Source organism: Cuculus canorus, chromosome 5 (assembly GCF_017976375.1).
Source record: "Cuculus canorus isolate bCucCan1 chromosome 5, bCucCan1.pri, whole genome shotgun sequence".
Lineage (NCBI taxonomy): Eukaryota > Metazoa > Chordata > Aves > Cuculiformes > Cuculidae > Cuculus > Cuculus canorus.
The window spans coordinates 45726591-45751358 of NC_071405.1; the positions used below are offsets into that span (position 1 = coordinate 45726591).

Consider the following 24768-nt stretch of genomic DNA (forward strand, 5'->3'; position numbering starts at 1 on the left):
AAATAAGAATATTCTTTAAAGTGGGAGGATTGACAAAATGGTAATCTGATATAGAACTATTCATTTCAAATCTGTCTAGTGAAATTGAAAGCAGGGCATTACTGGCTGCCAGTCATTGTCCCATGTTGGTTGTTAAAATGAGATACGCTGGCTTTGGCGATCCTTGACCAGTTTCTCATTCCACTCCAGAAAAACCACTGTCACAATTCTGCAGCTCTGAAGAGGCCAGTGTATGGAGATATCATGAGAAATTGCTAAGGCACACAAGAGACATGCTTCTTTCTCATCTACAGAGGCTTTGAGATTTTCACCAGAGATTTCACGTAGCATCTAGAGTCACACAAAACACCACACTGCAATGAACATATGTCGCAGGAACTGAGACCTTGTCTGAATGTCAAAGACTGTCATATGCTAACATCCTGTTTCTCTGCTTTGCCAGTTGGGAGTAGGAAGAATAGTTCCTTCCACACCTTGTACCATCAGTGCAATGAAAAATCAGCCTCGGTCCTCAGTATCACTGCTGGCACCAGCATTTGTTACCACATTTGTTAAAGAAGCCTGTCCATAGAAATCAAGTGTAGAATGGGCTGTGGCAGACTCAATATCCTCAATTTACCTTGTGCATGAGGTTATCCTCCAGTGATGTATAGAAATATTTTAGAAAGGTTCATTGCAGAGCAGGCATTTTGCTTGCTCTAAATTGAACTGCAGAAAGAGAAAATAGTGAGATGGGACAAAAAAAGCAAAATATTTGAGGGAAACTTCTGGGCAGTTGTAGATGCTTTGCTGAGATTCAGAAATTTTAGTGCTTCATGTTCACCTGGTTTACAGTAATGAGGAGATTTAAAAATGCAGGAAAAAGAACTTTAACAAACAGTGCCTTTCTGAGCTAACGCATGAGAGATTACACAAGTTTTCCTGCAAGCGCAGTAAATATAACTTTTGACTGTACTTGTGTAAGACGAGAAGGTCTAGTGCCTCTTTAAAACTCAAGCGTGGCTGCTTAGTCAGTACTAGTTCCCCTCCTACACCTCCTTTTTCTGCTGCTGGGTAACTTTGGTTGCAATATGGGTGTGACTTTTTGATGGATCTTCCCCTCCCAGTTATGTCATTACTTCAGTTCCTCTGAATCAGAATAAAAAGTGCAGCAAACTTCAGACTCATTGACTGCAGCCTTCACAAGTGTCGGGGCTTTTCTTCTTTCTACAGCTTGCAAGGATCTCTTGTTTTTGCAAAACAGTTCCAAGAAAACAATGGTCAGCTTGTCATTATGGGCAATTTTTGGATTATGTTTTATGAAGCTTTGTCTAACAGAAACACGTAAGTTTTTTATGAATGAAAATACTTGGAGTTGCTGATAAGTTTGTGCTCAGACAGGAAGAGCTCTCCGGCTAGACGGCTAATAGTTTTCCTGCGTCTGTCTTTATGTATAGTTTTATTATTTGTAAAAGTTAACAGAGACACTTTAGAACTGTAACCTCAGCTGTGCTGGTCTATGTAGTTGTGGAAAGCTATGTATTGCTTGCAAAGGGCAATTCCAGATCTATAAATAGTGAATAGTAGATGATTAAAGTTAAGTTTAAAGTAAGAACAGAAGTATTTCCAGCCTTAATGATTCTATGATTCTATGAATCCAGAATAGGTCTGGTAAAGCTCTCTTCAACAATGTGACTGCTGTTACATACTTAGCCTGCTCTCCCAGCTCCATTTCACACAGCAAAGAAAAGAGAGATGGGGGGGGAGGAATGAACACTCCGCCTCTAGCATATAACAACTGCGTTCTTGAATTTACATGGGCTGAACTAACAGCTAATACATACAGCATTGGGACACAGCCTTACTGAATAGAAGCAAAACTGCACTGATCTGTGACTGAAATTTTATGTCAAGCATACTTGTTTTGGGTTCCAGATGTTTCTTTGGGATTGACTGATAATATTTTGGAAAAAAGGGGTTTAGAAATTACACAAAATTCAGCTGTTTATCAAAAATTCAGCTAACTTTCTGTAGCTTGGTTATCTGCTTCAAATATTTGCATTTAAAAATTAAATATTAATACAGAGGGGAAAAAAAATGTCCAAAATGACAAAATGCTTTTGAAATTTCACATGAGGCAGATTCAACCATGTGTGAGGGAAATGGCCATGCTTTTAACAGGCTGTCATCGTGGCAGAAACTGCTTCAAGGCATTTTGTGGTTAGGGATAACAGTTATGCTACTACATTATTTTTCTACTTATCAGATCCAGGAGTCTAACAAAATAGATTCTTCATGGCCACTGTCACCCAAGTGCTGCATGTACATGTATAGTGAATGTATATATATATATATCATTTGCTTGCGTGGTAGTGGATACTTCTTTAATGGCTGGACTGTGAATGGGTGTGTCAGAGTGAACAGTTCCCAGTGCATCTGTGGTAGCTGAAGCACCCTCAATGCTTTTCTTTCGAAAATTGTCTGTACATTTTATCTAAATATTCTTGCTAAAATCAGGTAAATCTATAAAGCTGTTAGAGAAAGGGCAGAGGTACTGTAGACAAATAAAGTATCTGATTTGTGTTTAAAATCTTGGTTTGGTCCAAGTCTGTATGCTACATAAGTATTTTAATTACTTATTACTTATACTTATTTAATTACTTATTACTTATAAGGTAGCTCCTTATATGAGCTACCACAAGCATCCTAAAGAAGCAAGGTCTGCACTGTGGACTAATCTGCATTTTTACAGTGAGACATAACAGAAACCCCTATCATCTAGTCTTCAGCATAGTTACAAAAAGTGTGTCAAACTTCATATAGAATCATAGAGTCATTAAGGTTGGAAAAGATCCCTAAGATCATTCAGTACAACCATCAGCCCAACACCACCATGTCTGCTAAATCATGTCACAAATTGCGATGTCTACACATTTTTTAAACACCTACAGTGACGGTGACTCCACCACTTCCCTGGCCAGCTTGTTCCAATGCTTGACCACTCTTTTGGTTAAGAAATTTTTCCTGATGTCTAATCTGAATCTGACCTGATGCAACTTGGGGCTATTTCCTCACTTGCTGCTTGGGAGAAGAGACCAGCACCCACCTCACTACAACCTCCTTTCATGTGGTTGTAGAGAACTATGTGTCCCCTCAGTCTCCTCCAGGCTAAACAATCCCTGTTCAGCCACGCTTCATAAGATTTGTGCTCCAGATCCTTCACCAGCTTCATTGCCCTCCTCTGGATGTGCTCTAGCCTCTCTATGTCTTTCTTGTACTGAGGGGCCCAAAACTGAATACAGTATTCAAGGTACATCTTACTAGAACTGAGTACAAGGGCACCATCACTTCCCTAGTCCTGCTGGCCACACCATTTCTGATTACAAGCCAGGATGCTGTTGGCCTTCTTGGCCACCTGGGCACTCTGCTGGCTTGTGTTTAGCCAGCTGTCGACCAGCATCCTAGCTCCTTTCCCATCAGGAAGCTTTCCAGCCATGCTTGCGCACAAGTAAGTTTCTTTAATGACTTAGCAAAGTATTATTAGACTATAGCTATTATATATTTTAGTTGATATGCGGTACATTCCAGAATGAATTTGTGGTAAGTAATTACTTGAAAAGAGCAGCTGATGGTATTTTTGTTTTATTTTTTCAAGACAGTGACTTTGCTGTGTATCATAGAGTAGTGGGCATTGTTGTTTGGAATCACCTTGTTGGAACACAAAATTCAGATCTACTCCTGAATTGGAATTTTGACATGTGAGTAAAGTGTACTCACAGTATAGATGTGACTTTTGCTGTCTAAGGATTCTGGATCCATGAAGATAGGATGCTGACATCTTGGTTAATGACGATTCTGGGGAGATTTTCCCCTGTGAGCACTATGTTTTTCTAAAAATATTTTTCTTAGAGTTTTGATTAATACAAGGTAAATCCTAGTATTTTGATCCCCAAGCTGGAAGAAGCTGGAATAGAAGCAGTAGTCAGTATGAAACGAAAAGAGGGAGAATGAGTCCAACACTGGGAGGTAGGAGCTTAGCTGCTAGCACTGGAGTGGCTGGCAGAGTCACAGTATGAGGTAAAGATCTGAGACAGGGCTATCAGTCAGTCACAAAGGAAGGGACCTTCCTGCCTCTTGGCTTATGAACACCCATCATGTAAATTTGTAAATAAAGCCATTTACATGTAAATTTGTAAATAAAACTAGCTCCTTGTGCTCGTTTATTAGACCTTACAGTGTGTATCTTAGCTATTTTTCCCAGTCTGCATATAACTAGACTTTATTAAAGTTCATTTGAACTTTCATCATCATTTCATGGAAAGGTTATATACCTACCCTCGAAATACTCTCACACACAGAACGAATAAGCCATGGCAGAGGGTTGCCTTGCAGTCTTTGGAGAAATGTTTGTTGATTCGTTAGTTACTGAGGTTCACCAGAATGCAAAACTGTGATCTTGAAAACAGGAAGTCAGAGAAAGGCTTAATGAGGGAAGATAGTATCAAACATTTGAGGAAGAACTTTTCAAGCCAGATACTTTAAAACTACTCATATGTCTAGCCAAGGTTAACTGAAATGTTCACCCATACCTAGTGTGTCTTTCTTTCTAGAACAGCCCCCACACCTTTTATAAGCCAGGACTTGAAGACAGTATTAATATTGCAGTTATTTATCTAGCACCTAAATATGCATGAGGTTCTACTACAGCAAGAATGTGCCAAGAGGATGAAATGTCCTGAGATGCTAATAGACAGGTATAAACAGCAGTAAGAATCACAAGCTCATTCCTGCTAAAATATTTGTAGAAAAGATAGGTTCTCAATAATTTCATGAAGGGGTAAAAAAAAATGCTTTCATTGAAGGACAACTGTCATTTCAAATGAAAGAACTTTTGGAAAAGAGCAAGAAAATACAGTGAGGAAAAATGTAGAACTCAAAGAGATGTCTGGTTGTATGACAAGAAACATGGTGGATTGCAGGAAGCAATTAACATTAGTTACAGCCAGCATAAAGTCTTGAAGAATCTAAGTTGGAGAAGAAATCTGAAATTTACCCAAGCGAAAACCTAGTGTAAACCTTTACAGACATGTGGTCTAATTTGGATAGCAAATGTCAGGAACAAGGCAAAATAAATTATGAATAAAAAAAGATAGCAGCAGCAATCAAGTTAATGTATAATAGAAGTGGAGCCTACAGATACGTGGAAAGTCTGAAAAAGTAAAACTCTGTTGCTGACATGGGGAAGAAAAAAGCTCTGGTGAGTAATGTGGGATACAGGATAATTAAAAAGCAAAGGGCAAAAAATACACGATAGCAATGTTCTTGACAGAGAACAGATGGTGTTCAGAGGGAGTGGCCAGACAGCATCAGTAATTAGGTTTGAAAATAGGTTGCTAAGAGACATTGTTTTCAAGGACCAATTAGGCAAGGGCAGTTTAGATAAACACCATTAAAGGACTGTTTGGGTTTTTGGTAAGAAGGTAGAGCGGAAGACCTCTGGTAACTGTTTCTTCAATAGAAGGATCATTTTAGTTACGAACGTAGTTGTAGAGAAGTAAAGAAAATATTATGTAAATCTTCTTATATAAGGAGAGGATAAGTCAGTCAAAGAACTTAAAAGTTTTTCAGAATTCCAGAGGTGCTTATAAAAGGTTTCTCTGTTTGCTTTCTGGTCTTCTTGCCTTGCATTCTCTGTTCCTGCACTAATGGATAAGTGTTAGAGAATACAGCCAAGCAAGAAGACAACAATTCTCCAACTCATATGGCATGTATTCTGTTATTCACAAAACATTGATTTATTTTTTTTAGTTATTTTTGGGTTGTTTTTTAAAAACGACAACCCTATGCAAGAGGGAAGGTGTTCTGCCAATGTCTCCTCTAAAATTACTTTTTCCAGGACCAAGGATAAATGTACACAGTTACCTGGGAACTGTAACTTTACAGAAGGGATAATCACGAAACAAACATGACCCACCACAGTAATCTTGCCTACTTTGAAAACAATACAACATTGTACTGGAACAATTCAAGGTGTTTGAAAAATGTGATATTTTAGCATCAGCTTGTTAACTGAAAGCACGCTTTATTAAATTTCATTTTTTCAGCACTAAAATGAATTCTTAGACTAGAGGCATTCAAACTTCCAACTGAAGGTCAGCAAAGTGAGAGGAGCAAGACAGAGCTTAGGTTTATCAGCAACACATTTATGATACATACATCATGGTTGCTACCAAGTGAAACCCACATCCACCATGTATTTTGTTCTTTGCCTTTACCTGTAAAGGTTTCTTTGTGATATATCTGGTGGTTTGGACTATTCTCCATGGGTTGTTGACAACTGTAGGCATGAAATCAGTTTGGCATAGCTGCTAGTCATTTTCCAAACTAGACTAGAAGTTGATCAACTGTTAACAAGCAGTTGTCTCGCGCTCCCAGGGAATTTCAAAGTCATCAGACTCTGTGATTTTCAATTATCGTTATTGCTGGTGCTAATACTGGTGGTAGATAGGATTGTGTCAGTCCTGAACGTTTATCAGTTTCCTCCCTGCCAAATCACAGGCCTCCCTACAGTGGTATCAGCGGTAGCATCAGTAGCAGCTGACTGTGATTTTCCTTGCTTGCACTGGCTGATGGAGATGACCCCACCCAAGGGATGACAAAGCAGCTTACCATCTGAATGAGTTTACTGGCAGTAATGTAAAATGGCAGCAGAGAGAAAGAGGGATTTTCCTTGGAGAATCTTTTCAGTCATACTAAAAGTTCAATTAATTGCAATTTAAAGCTCAGACCTCTGTGACTGTTGCCTGCCTACAATTAAGAACATAATAGAACTCTATTTCATACACACTGACTTTGGGTCTTTCTAGTTCCTCTATTTGACAACACTGACTGCATTATATAATGCAGCAATCTTATTTCAGTACAATAACCTTTAACCCCACATTGTGAAACGGAAAAAATAAAAAGAAGTCAGAAAAGGGTTGAAGAATAATCTACAGTTTTTGCAATTACTAACGTGGAAGCTCAAGCAACTGTACCAATTCAAAGTGAAAACCAGAGAGAAGACCTGAATTTTCCTTACATTTACAGTTTGAAAAATACATTGCTTCACATCTTTTCTTTCTTTCTGTTGATGAATGAGCTAGTCTCAGTAGCTGGAAGGTCTAAGAGACTCTTGTGTCTTTGCAAAAAAAAAAAAAAAAACTTCTGTTGCTGCTACTGATACTGTTCCAAAAGCAATGTAAGATGGTTGTAAAAGAGGTTGCCAGGGTACAGGCTGACAGCTGCCTAAGAAAAGGGCATTAGCCAGTGATAAGCAACTAATGTCTGTTCTACTATCTGCTAGGTAAGAATCTACACTTTATGTATTATAGTAAAAAATTCTGCTGTGGCGTAGCTTTTGTTGATTATGTAGGTCTCACAGTGGCAGCATGTTAGCAAAACAGGTTCTTAGAAGTATATTTCCCTAGGGGTTTTTTTAATTGTTATTTTTGTTAAAGGATAGTGTCTGTAAAGGAGCGGGGTGTGGTATGTGTTCGTAAATGTAATGAATAGTTTCTTGCAGCATTCCCATACAGAAATGAAAGGCTAACTCGAGCTCAGTCTATCATCTATGGCCATCCAGGACACTATGGGCATTTCTGAGCGAGTTCTGTGCAGGTAGCAAGCGAGTTGTATTCCAAATCAGCATCAAGACGTCAATGACCAGCCTTAAGTTGACAGCCTCTCTGGGAGAATATATCTTGCTGCCAGGAAGCTTATAAGCAAAGGATTAGTATAACACTTGCCAGAGCAGCACAACTGCAGGTGTTTTCAGAAAACAGAAAGAGCCCACATTTCCACTCAACAGACTAAGCAAGCTGGCAGCTGCAGCATGTAAATGCAGTAGTTCAAAAGTGCCATAGGGGTAATTGTTATGACAGTGATTAGTTGATTAACTACACTTTGCCACTGGCTGATGCAACTCTTACAGATAAGATGGAGTATCCCTGTTGTGGAATGAGGAGACTAAGGCAGTGATACAGTATGTCACTACTAGAGGCAGCCAGGCCTTCCCAACTCCATTGCAGTCCTCTGGGTGAACCTTCTGCATAAGGAATATGGAGCACTTAATGGGTAGATACAAGAAAAAGTAGTATTTGCCAGTTCTAAAGAAACATGATTCATTAATAACGAGGACACTGAGGTTGAAGCCTGAACTAATATTAATATTTTACTTTCACTATTCTTCTTTCTCCTACTCGATTAGATGTCCTGCATTTTCGTGTCCTTTCACTTTTCCATCATTCACTCAGCTATGTAAGTGCAGAAGAAAACCACCCTCTTTTGCTAACGAGTCCTGATATTTATAAATTCCTTTTTTTTGTTCTCTGTTCCTTTATAACACTTATGCATAAATTTGACAAATAGGAATATTTAGAACATTGAAGAGAAATAATATGTATTCTGTCCAAATAAATTTCTCCAGCAGCAATACCGTAAAAATCAGATAAAACTTTTCTTTGTTGCTCTGACAGTTTTATCCTGTTTACTTGTGTGTTTGCTATCTATACACACTGAAGATTGGCAGCTATTTTCAGTTCAATAGCACTTGGTTCCTGTTAGACAACAGCAAATACAAAGTACCATTTTCTTGAAAAGTTCTTATTCAAGACTTACCTTTTAATGATTAGGGATGTTTGAAGATATTTGGCAAATGAGAACTCACTTAAATCTTTTGTTTTGCTGTCAAGCTTAGCACTTCCTTAGGTTTAAGAACTTTAAAATTGATGTAATAATTAACTGAAGAATGATATCTTAAATTTAGTCAATTTTCTCTCCTGTTTGAAGCAATACTTCCTAGTTTAACTATCAGCTACCTTCTTGAGATCTTGGAGGTATATGTGCATAAAGGCTTGATACTCTGGGAAAGCCAAGTGCTAAGAGACACAAAATGACCCAGGAAGTCAGAGGAGTAGCCAAGAAGAGCCCCACTGTTTCTAGCCTGAATGCTGACGACGTGGTCACAATTCTAGAAAGCCGTGTTGCCAGAATGTTCCAAGTCCAGACATGTCTGAGTGTCACTGTACAGCAACTGTGTGGTATCCAGGTGGTACTCAGACATACATTTAAATATGCGCATCTTCTTTTGAACAACTTTTTCTCTGTCTCGCACCTATTTACTGTTTTCCCCACTAATCCATCTCTAGAACATATGGTTGAAGAAGTCAAATAGATCTGACAGGCTCTTCCGCCTGTGTCTGTGATAGAAGGTTATATCCATTTGATCCAGTAAAACTTCTGCTCACCAGCTTACTCATTCTCAGGCAAAATGAAATGTAAAGACCAAGTTCTTCTTCAAAGAGAAAGACCTCAGAGAAGACTTAAATGACAAGAAAATTCTCTTATTTATATTTTTTGTGACTTTCTTTTGATTTCAACCTACTATGTCTGCAAGTCTGACTGACTGCCACTGTTCAACATCAGGCTAATAGGGTGGGAGCATCCAGTGACTTCAGCCGATTTTAATGTTAACAAAAAAAACTCCACTCTTAACTTTCACTAATAAGTGACTTTGGATGGTTGTATTCAGACAGTAATGTTCAATGACTCAAAATCCAGATGGAGATCTATGACAAGTGTTGTCCCTCAGAGGTCCGTACTGGGACCAGCGTTGTTTAGTATCTTCATCAATGATATTGACAGAGAGATGGAGTGCATCCTCAGCAAGTTTGCAGGTGACACCAAGCCGAGTGGTACAGTTGCCACACCAGAAGGATGGGTTGTCATACAGAGGGACCTGAACAGGCTGGAGAAGTGGGCTTCTGAGAACCTCATGAGGTTCAACAAAGCCATGTGCAAGTCCTGCACCTGGTTTGGAGCAATCCCCAATTTCAATACAGAATGGGGGATTATGTGTTTGAGAGCAGCCCTGCAGAGAAGGACTTGGGAGTGCTGGTAGGTGAGAAGCTCGACATGAGCCACTTGCAACCCAGAAGGCCAACCATATCCTGTCTGCATCAAACGAAGCGTGGCCAGCAGGTCGAGGGAGGGGATTCTACCTCTCTATCCCTCTCTTGTGAGACCTCATCTGGAGTATTGTGTCCAGTTCTGGAATCCTCAACATAAGAAGGATATGGAACTGTTGGAACGGGCCCAGAGGAGGGCTACAAGGGTGATCAGATGGTTGGAGCACCTCCCATATGAGGACAGGCTGAGAGAGTTGGGCTTGTTCAGCCTGGAGAAGAGGAGGCCCAGAGGAGATCTTATAGCAACCTTCCAACACCTGAAGAGGGGCCTACAAGAAAGCTGGGGTGGGACTATTCACAAAGGCTTCTAGTAATAGGCCTAGGGGCAATGGGTATAAACAGGAGAGGGGCAGTTTAGACTAGACATAAGGAAGGATTTCTTCACCATGAGAGTGGTGAGGCACTGGAACAGGTTGCCCAGGAAAGTTGTAGATGCCTCATCCCTGGAGGTGTTCAAAGTCAGGTTAGATGGGGCCTTGGGCAGCCTTCTTTAGTGGAACGTGTCCCTGCCCATGGCAGGGGGTTGGACCTAGGTAATCTTTGAGGTCCCTTCCAACACAAACTATTCTATGATTCTATGATTCTGTGATTCTATGATTCTATGATTCTATTATTCTTGGGAAGAGCAAGTCTTCTAGCACACAAACCAAAAATACATTTTTTTAAATCACATATTTACTTCCAAACTCTTAAATTCCTCTTTTCTATAATGTAATAATATCATTTTATAGCCTACAGAGAATAGATTCTTGATGGTTTCAGTTTATCAGTGATTGAGCACAAATAAAATTTTAGACAGATCACTATCCAATTCATAATTCTTGTATTTTTAGCAGTAACAGGCAGATATTTTGAGCATGCAAGACACCCTACCATGGTGGTCTTTGTAGAGAGTTTCTTTCCTGGTTTTGTGGCTTGCCTTAGAAAACTCTTTGCTTGCTGTTGTGGTGTAAAAAGTTGCAGACCTCTTGTCAAAGCGTGTAAGGTAATCTTTGTGTCTATTGACATTTCTCTTGGATCAGTCTTATTCATTCTTTGTCTTATGGCTGTATTTCTTGGCTGCTTGTTGTGCGGTAGAATCTCGCAGTAGTTTTGGTATATTATCCAAAAATGTCAGTGACCTGCCAGATCTGACACATTATCTAGTAATGATACAGTTTGTGTTCATACTAAACAGAGCACACACAGCATTATCTGGCTTTTAAAACAGTGAAACAGAGGCAATCTTAGAGCATAACCTCCATGACTGGAGGTAAAACCAGTGCAGTTATTCAGTTTTTTCAGAGCGTCTCTAAGCATAACTGCTAAACAGCATTTTCTGTTTCTGTGGGTTTATGTGGATTAGAGAAAACCTGATCATCCAGTTTTCCAAGAGGAGGTATATCCTGTGACTTGGAGGTTATTAAGACCAATGACTAAATCCAGATTCGTTTTCTGTTAACACTTTAATGAGAGTTTATTTTTACCCAGGTAGTTCACATTAGATGTAGTGTGTGTTTCTTTCTGGAGCTGGAGGTCTTTTTTCTTTTCTTTTATGTTTCCTAACAACTCCTATTATTTATATACTTGCTAGTGGGGGCCAGCCTTCTGTTGAGTTACTGTAAAGTACATAATACAGAACAATACAAGACTGGGAAACTGTTGCAACTGTGCCCTTAATGATCAGTAGAATTTCTATCCAAAATTTTGTATCTGCAAATGAATGGTTTAATTAATTTCCTTTGCTGACCAAAGGAGGAAAAATTAGAAAAAAAATTGTCTATCTGACTGGGTTGCCCTTCAAAATAAAATATAGGCAATGTTATTTTCTTCAATTAGTTCTATGTTGTCACAATTAGATTTAAAAAATATAGTGTGGCCACAGCAATGAAAGTCTTGGGCCCAGCAAGGGTTATTATTTCCATTAATAACATATAAGAGTGTTTGCTGATAACATCTACTTGGTGATGTATATCCACAACTTCAAAGCTCAAGGTGGGCAGTAGCAACAAAATGCAGTGGTCCCTCATCAATATATCCTATACCACTTTAAACATTTGAACATTTTGATTTCAACATATGTCTGAGATTTGTTCCTTCAACTTGTCATCTGTTGGATTCTTTCAAATACTCTAGAAGAGGAACTTGAATTCTTCTTGAAAGAGTTTTGATATCTTACACTTTCTCAGTGTATTCCCTCAGAAACAGCTGGGGTCTCTAATGAAATTTTGTTCTGTGTGGTGTCTCTTTTGCTTGCATTACCTGGAGTTCAAATAAATAAAAAGTCCCCTTGCAAACATTTTGCTACTGGTGTAGAAGTGAAGAAGAGTACAGAGGACTGGAGCATTCTCTGAAAAGCAGGAAACTCTTTTCAGTTACTAACTGTTTGGTGATTCATCATTGAGCCTGGCTGTGCTGGACAATCCATGGGAGAAAATACTCTTCATAAGTAAAGCTAAGTATTTTCCTATTTTTTAAATACCCTTACAACCCATTGTTTGCAGACCAGCACTGAATTTATTAATAGTATCAGCCAAATACTATATCTGGCTTTGTTACTGCTACTCATAGTGCTCAGGTCATGGCAGTTTATCAACACCAGTCACATTACTGTTTACTCACAGCAATTGCAAGGCCATATATTAATACCTTTTTTCCATACCTGACATGATTACAAATATATACACAAATGGTAGTCATAGCAACATGTTCAAGTCCTAATGTATGACTATTTTCACTTTTTAACTTACTGGTTTGGTATCTTGAATCATTGTGTACTGGGAGATATCCCAGAGCAACTGGTTTTTAAAAGTCAGCTGAATTAGCAGTGTTTCAGGAATCAATTAGAGATTCTCTGCTTCTGTTTAGAGAACTTTGCACTTTTATTTTTTGTGAGTACACGATGAGATCTTCTTATTTCTGATTCCCAAGCCCTTTACAGTCTTGCTTTCCTTACCAGCTCTGATACAACCTTACTACTCTCAATCCATCTTTTTTACTGTTTTTTCTTTTTTTTACTTTTTTACTGCTCACATTTAAATACTCATTGACATGTGTAATTACTGATCACACAAGATCAAATTTTGCTTTGTCTAGTAGTGTACTTGACAGACAGCTTGAGGAATTTTTGCTTCAAGAATGTATTTTCCTTGGGGAAAGAATTGTTTTGTGGTGCTTTATTAATAATAAAATTGCTACCTATGTAGGATTTCTGTTTCTGCAGATGGTTTATTCCTGATTTGCTATTGGAATTGATTCTTGCTCAGAGTGAAACTGACTTCACGATACTTTCCAATGTTGATAAACCCACAGTACCTGAATTGAGGTCTGTCACTCTATCATCTGCCATTCAAACACAGTTTTATTTCTGGATCTTTTCATAAAATCTAGCTATCAAAATAGAGGATTACTCGAATCAACAAGCATCACGGTAAAATCACTGGCTTCACAATAATTCTAGCACTTTTGAGAGACAAGAATGCTTCACTGTTTGAGAATGATAACATGCAATAGTCGTGCATTGCCCCCACGTATCTCCACTGTCTAAATATATGTAGGATTTAATGTAGTATTAGAATTCATGGAATATTGAGGCTATGCTACAACTGTCTCTTTCCCGTTCTTCCCTCTCACACGTGACAATTCACTCCTAGTGTTAACTGCAGACTCTTGTTTTTAAAGATATCTTTTTACTAAACCAGTTATAAAAGATTCAAAACTTAGATTGTGAGAATTATGGAAGAATTTTAACTGAACATCTAGCTTGGGATACAAATAATCTGCATGTGTCTGAGGTTAAGTTTCTCGCTGGTCAATATTTTCAGTATAAATCTCAAGATTCTTGAAACTGTAGTATTTGGATGGATACAGTCACACAGAGTCCAGAAAACAGGATTCCAGTAGAAGTTGAATGCTAGCCTAGGTATTCTTGTTACCAGCCCTTCTGGTATTAGGGAAAAATCAGAGGGAGTAGCAGATGTGACAGTGTTCTCTTCCATCATCAGAAGCTTGCACTGATTTAAGGCAGGATAAGACCTTTCCCATTGATTTATAAAGATTTTAGATGAGAATTGATTATGAAGATTATGTCAATCATTGCATGTCTTTTAAAAAGTCATCATTTCCAAAGGTAGCTTTTTGTTTGAAAACCATACTTCAGATTCCAAGCCAAGCCCTTTTTGACAATGAATATCTTAAGTTTGGGGATTTTTTCACTCTTAGTCTGTCCTAGAACTTCCCGGGTAAATTTTAAGGTCCTCAGTGAGTGAAAATGAAATGTGCATTTCATCAGTTTTATTTTTTTCAATAGTCTGTAGGATGCTTCACGGTGCTCCTAAGGGCACTATGGTTGTTATCCCTCTACTGAAAACGTAGTTATGGGTGGGTGCTTCTTGGTTTTTATGGAGAGGAACACAGTGAGATTAACCCACTCTCCATCTCTGAAACATTCATAGAATTGTGCATTACATTGGAGTTTTCAGTTCTCCAATTTGATTTCTAGCAGGCTGAGTTCAACAAATATTGGACAATATTTTAATCAATAATAATAAATAAAACTATGATCCCTGATTTAAATGTTTAATATAGTGCTACTTTCTACTGTTCTGTAAGATACCTCCTTATAAATTTTGTTCTACAAAAAAGGGCAGGGTTTCACATTAAATTTTCCCAGACATTTGGAAAAAAAATGGAGAAGAGTTGTGAAAGAAACTGGGAATAAGTTCATCTGAATTGTGTGGAAGCTGAGTTTGGAACAGTACTGAGTATGTCTCGTGTTTGGGCAGTCCTCTCCTGCCTTCATTTGTTTCTATGATGTCTGCATGTGTCATTTGTCCTTAAATATGTCTTACACTGCGAAGCATATTCGAACAGCCTTCTTCTTTTAGTACGTCTGCCAGACTGATGTTATCTTTGTTTTAACTGACTGCCTTTCTGGGTTTTAAAAAGATTCTTGGGGTTCCTTTCTCTGTTGTTTTCTTATGAGATGGCCTTGTTAAAGTAAATAGCTGTTCTACTTCTATTCAATGTCTTTTTTTTTTTGATTTTCAGTTTTGATCATTGCTTTCCTGTCTGTAATGGCCTTTTTGTACAAATTAGTTTAAAATGTTGAGAATACTTATTAGAGGTTTTCTTGTGTAACCCAGAGGATCAGAAGAAATATGAAGAGTGTAGTTCTTAGTTTAGAAAAAAAAAATTAATATATAATGTTAAAAATTGTTTCAAATCACACCTGGTACTATTACTGAGTAGCATACTGCAAATAATTAAAGAGAAAATCTGCCATTTAATGGATATGTTAATTATAGGTCTGATTTGTATTACTTCTTATCTAAATAACTATGCACTTAAACCAGACTTTCCATGACTTGTCAAAGCTTAGATGGAGGCTGAATGTGAAAGCTGGTAAGAACACCAGAAAAATAACAAACATAGTAGTTCTTTGCTCTTACACTGTTCTTATCAGTAAATCTAAAATTGCCATTGTAAGGAGGCTAGTTGCAAACTGAAGTAAATAAAGATCAATTGGCTTATCCAGGATGAACTTTATATCAGTGGGTAAATGACAGAGAAGCTAGAGTGTAGATGTAAGGTCCTTTGAGCTCCAGGCTGGGGGATCTCTCTGCTGACCAATACTGTGTCTCACCTACTTTTATCCCAAATGACTAAACAACTTGCTTTCAGTCAAATGATGAAATCGGACTCCCAGCTATATTCACCAGCTTTGTTTCCTGTATTGTTTCTTCACTTGGATTGCATGGAACTGCTCCCAAATAATTCAATTCAGAGTCACTGTTACTCAGCCTTTGGGTTAGACTACCTAATTGTACAGCCTGGACCTTTCCTAGTATTGACAATGACGATTATGCTTTCATCAAATCTAGGTAGTATATCTGATAACTGATTAATTCCCAGGACTATGGTTTCCACTGCCTGCAATTTTTCCATGCAGGTCGGCACAGCTGTACCATGTTCTAGTGGTGTCTGAAAAGTTTCAACTCACTATTGGGTGAAACTGTTACAAAAGGAATAATGTTAATGTCAGCAGGAAGGAAGTTTATCCTTAGTGATGAATCTGTATAGGCTCACTCAGGATGTTTACAAGAGCAACAGTTGCCAAGCAGAAAAGAGTGTTTGGAAGATGCATTAGCAGAGTTTTTTCTTCCGCAGCAACTTCTGAGGAGTGAAACATATTTCCTATATTTGCTTGCATTTTGAGTGACCTCTATGAATGCTTGATTCATTAATAAAGCCACATTCACTTGTATAAATTAGTAACCAGAAAAGCTATCGATTAAGATACTGAAGATTTATGCCCATTGGTAAACATTTACCAGAAACAACTACTTTGGTGGTTGATAGGGAGATTCGTTTAAAAGCACAGTTTAAAAGGAATTCAACAGCTTGAGTTTTGTCTCACAACCTGTTCCCAGTCTTCACTTACTAAAGTACCACAGAAATGTGAGGAATACACTAACATTTAGAGGAAAAAGGATATTCTCCTCCTGCAATGTACTTGTCTGGCTACTGTCTATATACCCAGCCACATCTTCTCCTTTTCATTTCAGAAGGTCACTTGAACCTACTTGGATGGACAGGATTAGCATGGCTACGGCATGACTTCTCCGTAGTTACCAGCATACGGGAGGAGAGTAATATACCTTTTTAGCACCGAGTTATTAGGTGCTTAACTATAAACTGGGTAGTAGGAACAGCTTTGATTCAACTTCAAATGAAATGTCTAATTTCATACTTTGGATCTATGCAGAGGCTTCTTCACTTTCTTGTCAGCACACTCAGCTACTAAAAATATGGTTTCTCTATTTACAATTCCCTCTACTCCTTGCAGTATGCAGACGAATTCGTTTTAAAGCGGTTTTCTGGACTTTACTGTTTTTGAAAAGCTAAGTGTGCACAGAATTGCTTTCCCTCTGAATAACAGCAATCTATTAGGGAAATAACAATGTTTTTTTCGTCTCCCATGAAAATTCTCAAAATTTAGAATATTTCCTATGCCAACATGAGATGGACATATGGAAACTTCAAAAAATTATATAGGGAAGTTTTTATCTGGGGTCCTTACACCATCTTCTTGTATTGAAAACATGTAAACATTGAAACTTAACTTTTATAATGGTTCTATTTTATCTTATATGAGTTAATTAATTAAGTTTCAAAGTGAAAGGCATTTTCAAACTGAAAAACTGAACGCTTGTTTTGCTTTATTTAAGTATCACCAAGGGGTACCTCAAAACCCCACAAAGATGGTTATTCTGATTAAATCTGAAAAATCTGTTTGCTATAAATTATTTTAGCCTTTACTGCTTGGCAGTATCCCAAGGAATTATTTCACCTGACAATCTCCAAGAATCTGTAAAGACTTACTTTTCAGTGTCACTGTTTTGGGGAAGCCGTGCTTATGATGTAGGTGGCTTATTTCCAGGTTTCTCTCACTGCTCTCTATAGAGTGGCAGCTAACAGAGCAGCAACATCATAACTGGGAGAACAGAATTCATCACCAAGCCACACTAAATGACAATACACGTTGCTTGATCCTTGGTGCTTTTTTGTAGTGATAGTAAAGGGCTGCAGCCTCAAAGACGCATGCTTTCTCAAGTTACATGGATCCTGAAGAATCTGACTTTGAAATTTTGATCAGTGTGTAGTCATCCCAGTTTAGAGTCTGATTTTCCCAGCACAGTTTTCCTTTCCCCATCAAGCCCTGGAAAAATTCACGTATAGGCGTGTTTCAATGATGTTGACACATGTCTGTTAGTGACTGGGCCTGGGATTAATGAATCCTAGAAAACAGCAATCCAGTGGGTTTCATTACTACTGACTTGGGCTTTAGTGCAGCTTCTAACATAAAGGTAGAAGCCTCTGTATCCTATTTCAGTTTGTGTGCACTGCCGAACTGCTTTAGTGAATGGTTTTACTAATAGCCTCTAAAGAAATGGTGGAATACTCAGCAAATAATAATGCCATCTAAGCCCATGAGTATTGTGGTGTATTAGGTAATCACTAAGGGATATTTTTGTATATTTCCAGTTGTCTCAGATGTTCAAAATGGTGATAATTGGGCTATCTTAGCAAAACTATTGACAAAGATATCTTGGATCCTGAAATGTTTCATGAATCCATTCCATATGACATTTTGTATTCAGAGGGAATTTCCTCTAGTCAGGAATAAAATACACATTCTTATTTAGCCATGAGGTAGTTTTCCTGAGAAACATTTAAAAAAACAGACATCAGCTGGAAATAGGTCTGAACCAAGAGCTGAGACCTGAACTGTCTATACCTCGTCAGATCTTAGGACTCATATGGCCAATACCTAGATTTGCCTGGAGAGGAACTTGTATTTACTAGGAGGCTCTTTTATACAGATATTAATCTGTTTCCACTATGCCACTTTTATCTACTCCATTACTAGCATGCATTAAAGCAGGTGCAATATTAAAAATATATATGTGAGGTGTAAGATAATGATTTTTCCTGTTCAGAATTGTCAGTTACAAGATTAAATAATCTCTCTTATTATCAGGAAAACAATTACCCATGTATATCTGCCTGGAGCTTGAAATTGTTAAAAAAATTTAGAACGAAGTTCTAAAAATATACTATATGAAAACTGTCAGCACCATCAAACCTCTAGTTTTGCCCACATTTTTCAGCCCAAATTATCACATCCTGGTGGCCTATCAATCATCCTGAACCACAAACTGAAAAGGAAAATCCCATGAGAACAGCACACTAACATTCCTGGTTTGCCATGCAAAGCAGACTGGTTTTATTAAGAAGTCTGCTAACAAACTTGTGTCTAAATATTCTACAGGTTATTGTTTAAGGGGGGGTAGGGTTTTTGCAAATGTTCCACTTCATTTGCTTTGATAGGATACTTATACGTTGATATGATACTTACTTGATACTTATTGCTTTGAACAAAGTCTGTTGAAGCTGGTGAGGGGGCTGGAGAACATAGTCTTACGAGGAGCAGCTGAGAGAGCTGGGGTTGTTTAGCCTGGAGAAGAGGAGGCTGAGGGGAGACCTTATTACTCTCTATAACTACTTGAAAGGAGGTTGTGGAGAGGAGGGAGCTGGCCTCTTCTCCCAAGTGACAGAGGACAGGACAAGGGGGAATGGCCTGAAGCTCCACCAGGGAAGGTTCAGGCTTGAATGTCAGAAAAAAATTCTTCACAGAAAGGGTCATCGGTGCACTGGAACAGGCTGCCCAGGAGGTGGTCGAGTCGCCTTCCCTGGAGGGTGTTTTAAGGAAAGGGTGGATGAAGTGCTTAGGGACATGGTTTAAAGGAGTGTTAGGAATGGTTGGACTTGATGATCCAGTGGGTCCTTTCCAATGTGGTGGATTCTACTATTCTATGATATATCTCTGCAGCTGTTACAATAACAGTTTTTTATACATGACAGCATCCACCATGAGAATGAAACCTCTAGGTATTGGCTTGAAAACAATGAAAAAGCAGGGAGATACGCATGAATATCCATATGGTGGATCAAAAATATTTATGGAAAATTGACTCCAAGGGGAAGAGTTTGGCGTGAGTCGCTGTTACTCATTAGCATTAAGGGTTGCAGAACCAGGGTGGAATGGAGATTGCACCTGGCTTCTTACTGTCAGAGCTTCTACCAAGCCTCTAGTATAATTTTCAGGGTGTAACTCACACTTTCAGGAAAGGATAATGCTCGTTAGTCTTAGCCAATTCTATCACACCAGTGGTCTCTAGCTAGCAAACCGTCTGTGGAAACTGAAGTGATTGATTGGGCTTGCATGCAGCTGCTTGAGAAATCCCTGGAAAGACAGGGGGAAACAGCTTGTGTGAGAGTTAATGTCCTCCATGCTCATAAAACTTGGTGTGGGCTTAGGGGCATTCCGTGGCTACGGTTTGAGTCACCCAAAGTCACATGGTCTGGATGACATTAATAGTGATGGATAGTTTAGGCAGCTCTAGTGCTTTTTTGCCTTTTTTAAAGAGCTATTATTAAACAATTTGTCTTTCAGCTGTAGCAAAATCATGTGGATGTCAGGGAAAGATCACAACCTGTCAGCCTGCAAAGCCAGTCAGCTATAAGAAGGGGGAGAAGGGAGGTTTTGTGTGCTGTTTGTGATTCCACTGTAAGTCCTCGAATCAACTCCTTTGAAACTTCAAACAGGTTGAAGTGTATCAGCAGTAGTCTGGCATGCAGTATGAGTTTTATATTGCTTTAGTTCTTGAGACAGAGAAAAAAATCCATGTTTTGCATACCTGAATTAAAGCCAGCTGACAACATCAACAAAAAATTAAAGGACTTTACTTTCCTGCATTATGGGAAAAGATGGAATATGTGTTTAGATTTGGATTTGGCAATCATGGTTCTTCCTTAACTCAAATTAGTCCATGAGCCTCAGCATGGAAAAAAGGATTTAAGATGTTTAATTTAGTTAGATCCTGCTTTTTATTTTTGTATTGATATGACTAGAAAAATTCATTCAGTTAAGGGTCCCATTGTCTGAGTGTTAAAAATATAGAGACCATAAAGTGAAAAATCTGTCTTCCCTGGCAGCTCTGGGCCGTGTGCTCTGCATCGGCATTTTGCCATTTTTAAAATTTGGTAATTACTGTCTTCACAGAGGACATGCTGGATTTATGCAATTTGCTTAGATTGTGGAATGTCATGTGAATTTTACATACTGCTGTAATCCTTTTTCCACACTGACTGCTTCACAAACAAGAGTGTCTATACTACAGCAATGATACAAGCATTTTTAGTAGCAGGTATAGAAGATATCATCAGAATAAGAACAAAAAATGATGTCTGAACATTACTTTAGGGCAAAGTGTCAACTGTTTTTCAAACTCAGTTTTGAGAATTAGGATTGCACATTTTTGCTGGGGGTTTCCTGTACACCACGTGATTTCCCACAAGGGATCTTTCGTCGTTCTTTGTGTGCATGTAATTCAGTTGGTTAGCACATACGCAATAAGCCTAATAATTCCCAGAAGTGTCCTGTGTACAGTATGTACTCTGTGGAGCCAAGCCAAGCATTTCAATGGAAAATTTACATGCATGCTAAACTGTAGTCCACAAGCAGCTTCATTAGGTCTGTTTGTGTAAATAAAGCTATTTATTCACAACATTTGGAGTTTAGGAATGTCTGCCTAATAAGTTGAAACCTGACTATGGCTGGATATCTGAGTGGTAGTGGAGCATATATTGCAGTTGTTTCAAAACCATGAACAAGCTAGGGTTTGATGACAGCTGAATCAAATTCACTCTAAACAGACATGAGCTTCACGTAAAATTTCAGTGAATCTGGGGTGAGCTGGCAAGATTCAAATGCCCACCCAAAGCAAGTGAAGTGGTATCTGCTTTCAAAGTGGAAGTTCCACAGAACTAAGTTTATTGGAAGATTATATTGATATTCCAAACTAACCTAGTTCAAAAATCACTGAGCTTATTACTTTTTAAGTAATCAAATGGATCTTTGTAATCTGATGCCCAAATTTAATATTAAGTCTTGGCCTTAACACAGTATGTTAACAAATTCAGGCCTACATTTTTCTACAGGGAAGAGAGAATCAAGAAGGAAAAAACCTGAGAAAAGGTTTTTTCCTGTCTAGGTCATTTATATTTAATGCAACTAGTGACTGCACAACTTCCAAAATAATGCTTAGAATATAGAACATTTGATAGCCACAGTAAAAGTCACTCATGTGGCAGCTGAGAGAGCAGCTCCATCCTATATGAATCACATCTTTTCTGTGGCTAAGGTAGCTATTCATTGTGTTGTTATAGGAAAACTTCTGTTGGAATCTCCAACCTGAACATCTGTTGACTACATTTGTGACTTGCAGGTACACATGGTGATGGCTTTTAGGCACATAGTGCTGTTCAATGTGTGGCCGCAGAAGGGTTCTCTAGTCCATCAACTATCCCCCAGGACCAGTGCTGTGTACATTTGAATTTGGCACTTATTGAAGATCTACAACTCTTTCAGAATCATGTATGGGAACCTGCCGAGACTGTCATTCTGTTTTAGTCTGCTAGCTTCTCCTCGGACTGTGAAATGAAGCCCTCTTGAAAGAAATTAAATCCTCCAGGAAAAAAAGAAGAATTTGTTAGAGTCCTCTCCCACACAGGTTCCTCATTCTTGCCTTCAAAGCCCCTCACGACATGGCTGAAGAAAAAGAAATGTTTAATGGAGAAATTTAATGGAACTATTTTCTCCCCTCAAATAAAACAGCTGTTCCAAGGCATACGCATTTTGAGGAAAACATGTTAATCGGGTATAAATTTTAAAATCTAAAAATTAAGTCCTCTTTAAGTTTTTTTAATAATATATGATAATAAAAATGTAAGAACTGTAATCATCAGAACTGTAAACAACTATGCAATGTACATCAATTTTTGTCTACATTAAATGTTTTTGTCAGCCTAAATAATTAGGGGTGCATGTGGGAGAAAATATATTTTTCACATTCTTTTGTGGAAGGGAATCCAAGTGACCATGGCGATAATTCTGTTGCCTATAGTAGAAGTATTTAAGACTGGAAGGACAGATAGCTCCTTTGGCTAATAATACTATTGGAATCCTACCTATGCTCTGAATAACAGTTGTCTTCTCATATTCTTCAGACTGGATCTAGTCTGGTTTTTTACCTCCTTTACTGCTTCCTGTTACCTGTGGAAAGGAACATTCCTTACAGCTTACATTGGGTAGATACACTGTAGATAGAATAACCCCAGTTTACCAGTGGACAAAATCAGTTGAGGAAAGAGTGCACACCTTGATTACTATCATTTGCTTTCACATCTATGCTATAGAAGAAAAAAGATCATCATCCAAAATGACATAGGAAAGTGATTGTTATTGACATAAAACGAATCAATGCTAGTGTTCATGAATTGCATTTCAGGTCTTTTTGAAAAAACAGTTATTATACAGCAGTTCAAATAGATGGTACAGATGCTCCCTTTTAATAGTTGGAGAAGACTGGTCTATTTTCCCTTTCTTGGACATAGAATTCCCATTAAAATTAAGATAAAAAGAGTCATGCTCCTCTTTGCATTTGGAATAACAGGCTACTCCAATTAAGTGTGTTTTGCAGTTGTCATTCAAGTCTGGAATTGCAAACTTTTTTTTCACTTGAGAGAGGGGTGGGGTAGGAGCAAAGTTAATTCACATTACCTTGAAGCATCCTGATCTTTTTCTGTTTTCCCCAAGCACTCGATTATTCAGATTGAGATTCATATCTCTTTCTTACCTTCTTCCTGTTAAAAAAAAAAAAGATAATAAATAAATATTTTTCCTCTCATTTTTACAGCTTCTGCATGTTATTGTTAATGGAATGTTAAAAGGGCTAAGTAATTGTAAAAAACCACAATGTATTACTATTTTTTGGAAAGGATTTGTCTTCTGTTTCCAGTCCTAAGATCGGAAGTATGAAGAAGGGTGATTGAAAGTTTTAAACTCTCTTCTGAATTAATTGGTTGCTGCTGTGGCTGGTTACATTGAAAGCACTATATATTGAAAATAAATCACTTCCAAGTCTTCAGTGAACCATTAAGTATAACAATTTGCAATTCCTGGTTTTCTTTTTTTTCAATGACAGAATTCAACATAAGTTGCAGGTATGGAGGGGTATTTCATGTTGAGAAAAATGGTCGCTACAGTCTGACACAATCTGAAGCAACTGAACTCTGCAGAGCACTCAATAGTACTTGTCAACGCTAGAGCAGTTGAAGAAAGCTCATGAACTTGGTTTGAAACTTGCAGTAAAGAAACTCTTGAAAAAAAGAATTTATCATGACAAATCCATCCATTCCATGCTATAGTACAAAGAATTACGGTTGATACATATAGTTGTTGATTAAATGGCCATATTCAGTCCTCAAGTAAGTTATATTTTGTGACGAAACAAAACATCTTTTTGCATATGTATGCTTGTAAATATGTCTTGACTGCATATACTCTTTATGCATTATCCTTAAAAAACCGTAATCTCTGAGAGATAAAATCTAAAGATAACAAAATATAGACAGTGTAATAAAGTAATTAGGAAGATGTTCAGATCATACTGTATCACTGACTGATTGGTAAAATAAGTAGGTGAAAAGTATTCATGATTTTTAATGAGCTGATCTAAGGTCAAATTCTTTCTGGCCAGCCCTCCCACACTCTTACTTTCATTTATTAATCCTGTGCTAGAAGTTCTTGTCAGTATGGCTAGGCTCTTATCAAGCTTGAATAGGAGAGAAAAAATATACTGCATATAATCATCAAAATGGTGAGGGAATAAGAATCAACAGACCATAATACAAATGGGTGTTTAATGGATTACAAAGTCTCAACATCATAGGCTCAGGTGGAATTGTGAATAAAATAGTTTGTAATTCCACCTGCAAGACACTTTCAGAATTACAAGTACCTGCATATTAGATGTAACTGGAATGGGGCTCACAAAACTGCAAAGCTATAAAATTTACTCTTCCCTGATGAATTCTGCCTCTCAAGAAGCAAAACAAACCCAAACCCCAGTTCTTGTTACCATTCTGTCACACCTCCCAGCTAATTACATTAGCATTTAGAAGGTGTAGCAGGTTTGTGAAATAGCAATAAAGCATTGTGTGTTAAGCAGCTCTGTTAATCACAATTTTCACTGAAATATATAAGCTCTGTACACAATAGCCACATTATTCAACTGAAAGTTATAGTAATAATTCATGGATGAATGTTATATCCAAATATTTTACTAAGTTGTCAGCTTTTGCAGAAACTCATGTGTCTTACAATCATTCTCTAAAT

The 24768-nt window shown here is 38.0% G+C and overlaps 1 protein-coding gene across 9 annotated transcripts in view; it reads left to right on the forward strand.

The window, feature by feature from the left end:
• Positions 1–1032: 1032 nt before the first annotated feature.
• CD44 (CD44 molecule (Indian blood group)) overlaps positions 1033–24768 on the forward strand; it is a 59110-nt gene continuing 35374 nt past the window's right edge. For 2 of the 9 annotated variants that reach the window (XM_054068753.1, XM_054068754.1), the window contains exon 1: positions 1043–1323. In XM_054068753.1, the coding sequence (XP_053924728.1) occupies positions 1274–1323 (50 nt within the window). In that variant the 5' untranslated portion in view covers positions 1043–1273. Of the gene's footprint in view, positions 1324–24768 lie in introns of all 9 variants that reach the window. The other 7 variants (XM_054068757.1, XM_054068756.1, XM_054068760.1 and 4 more) reach the window with 7 other exon arrangements.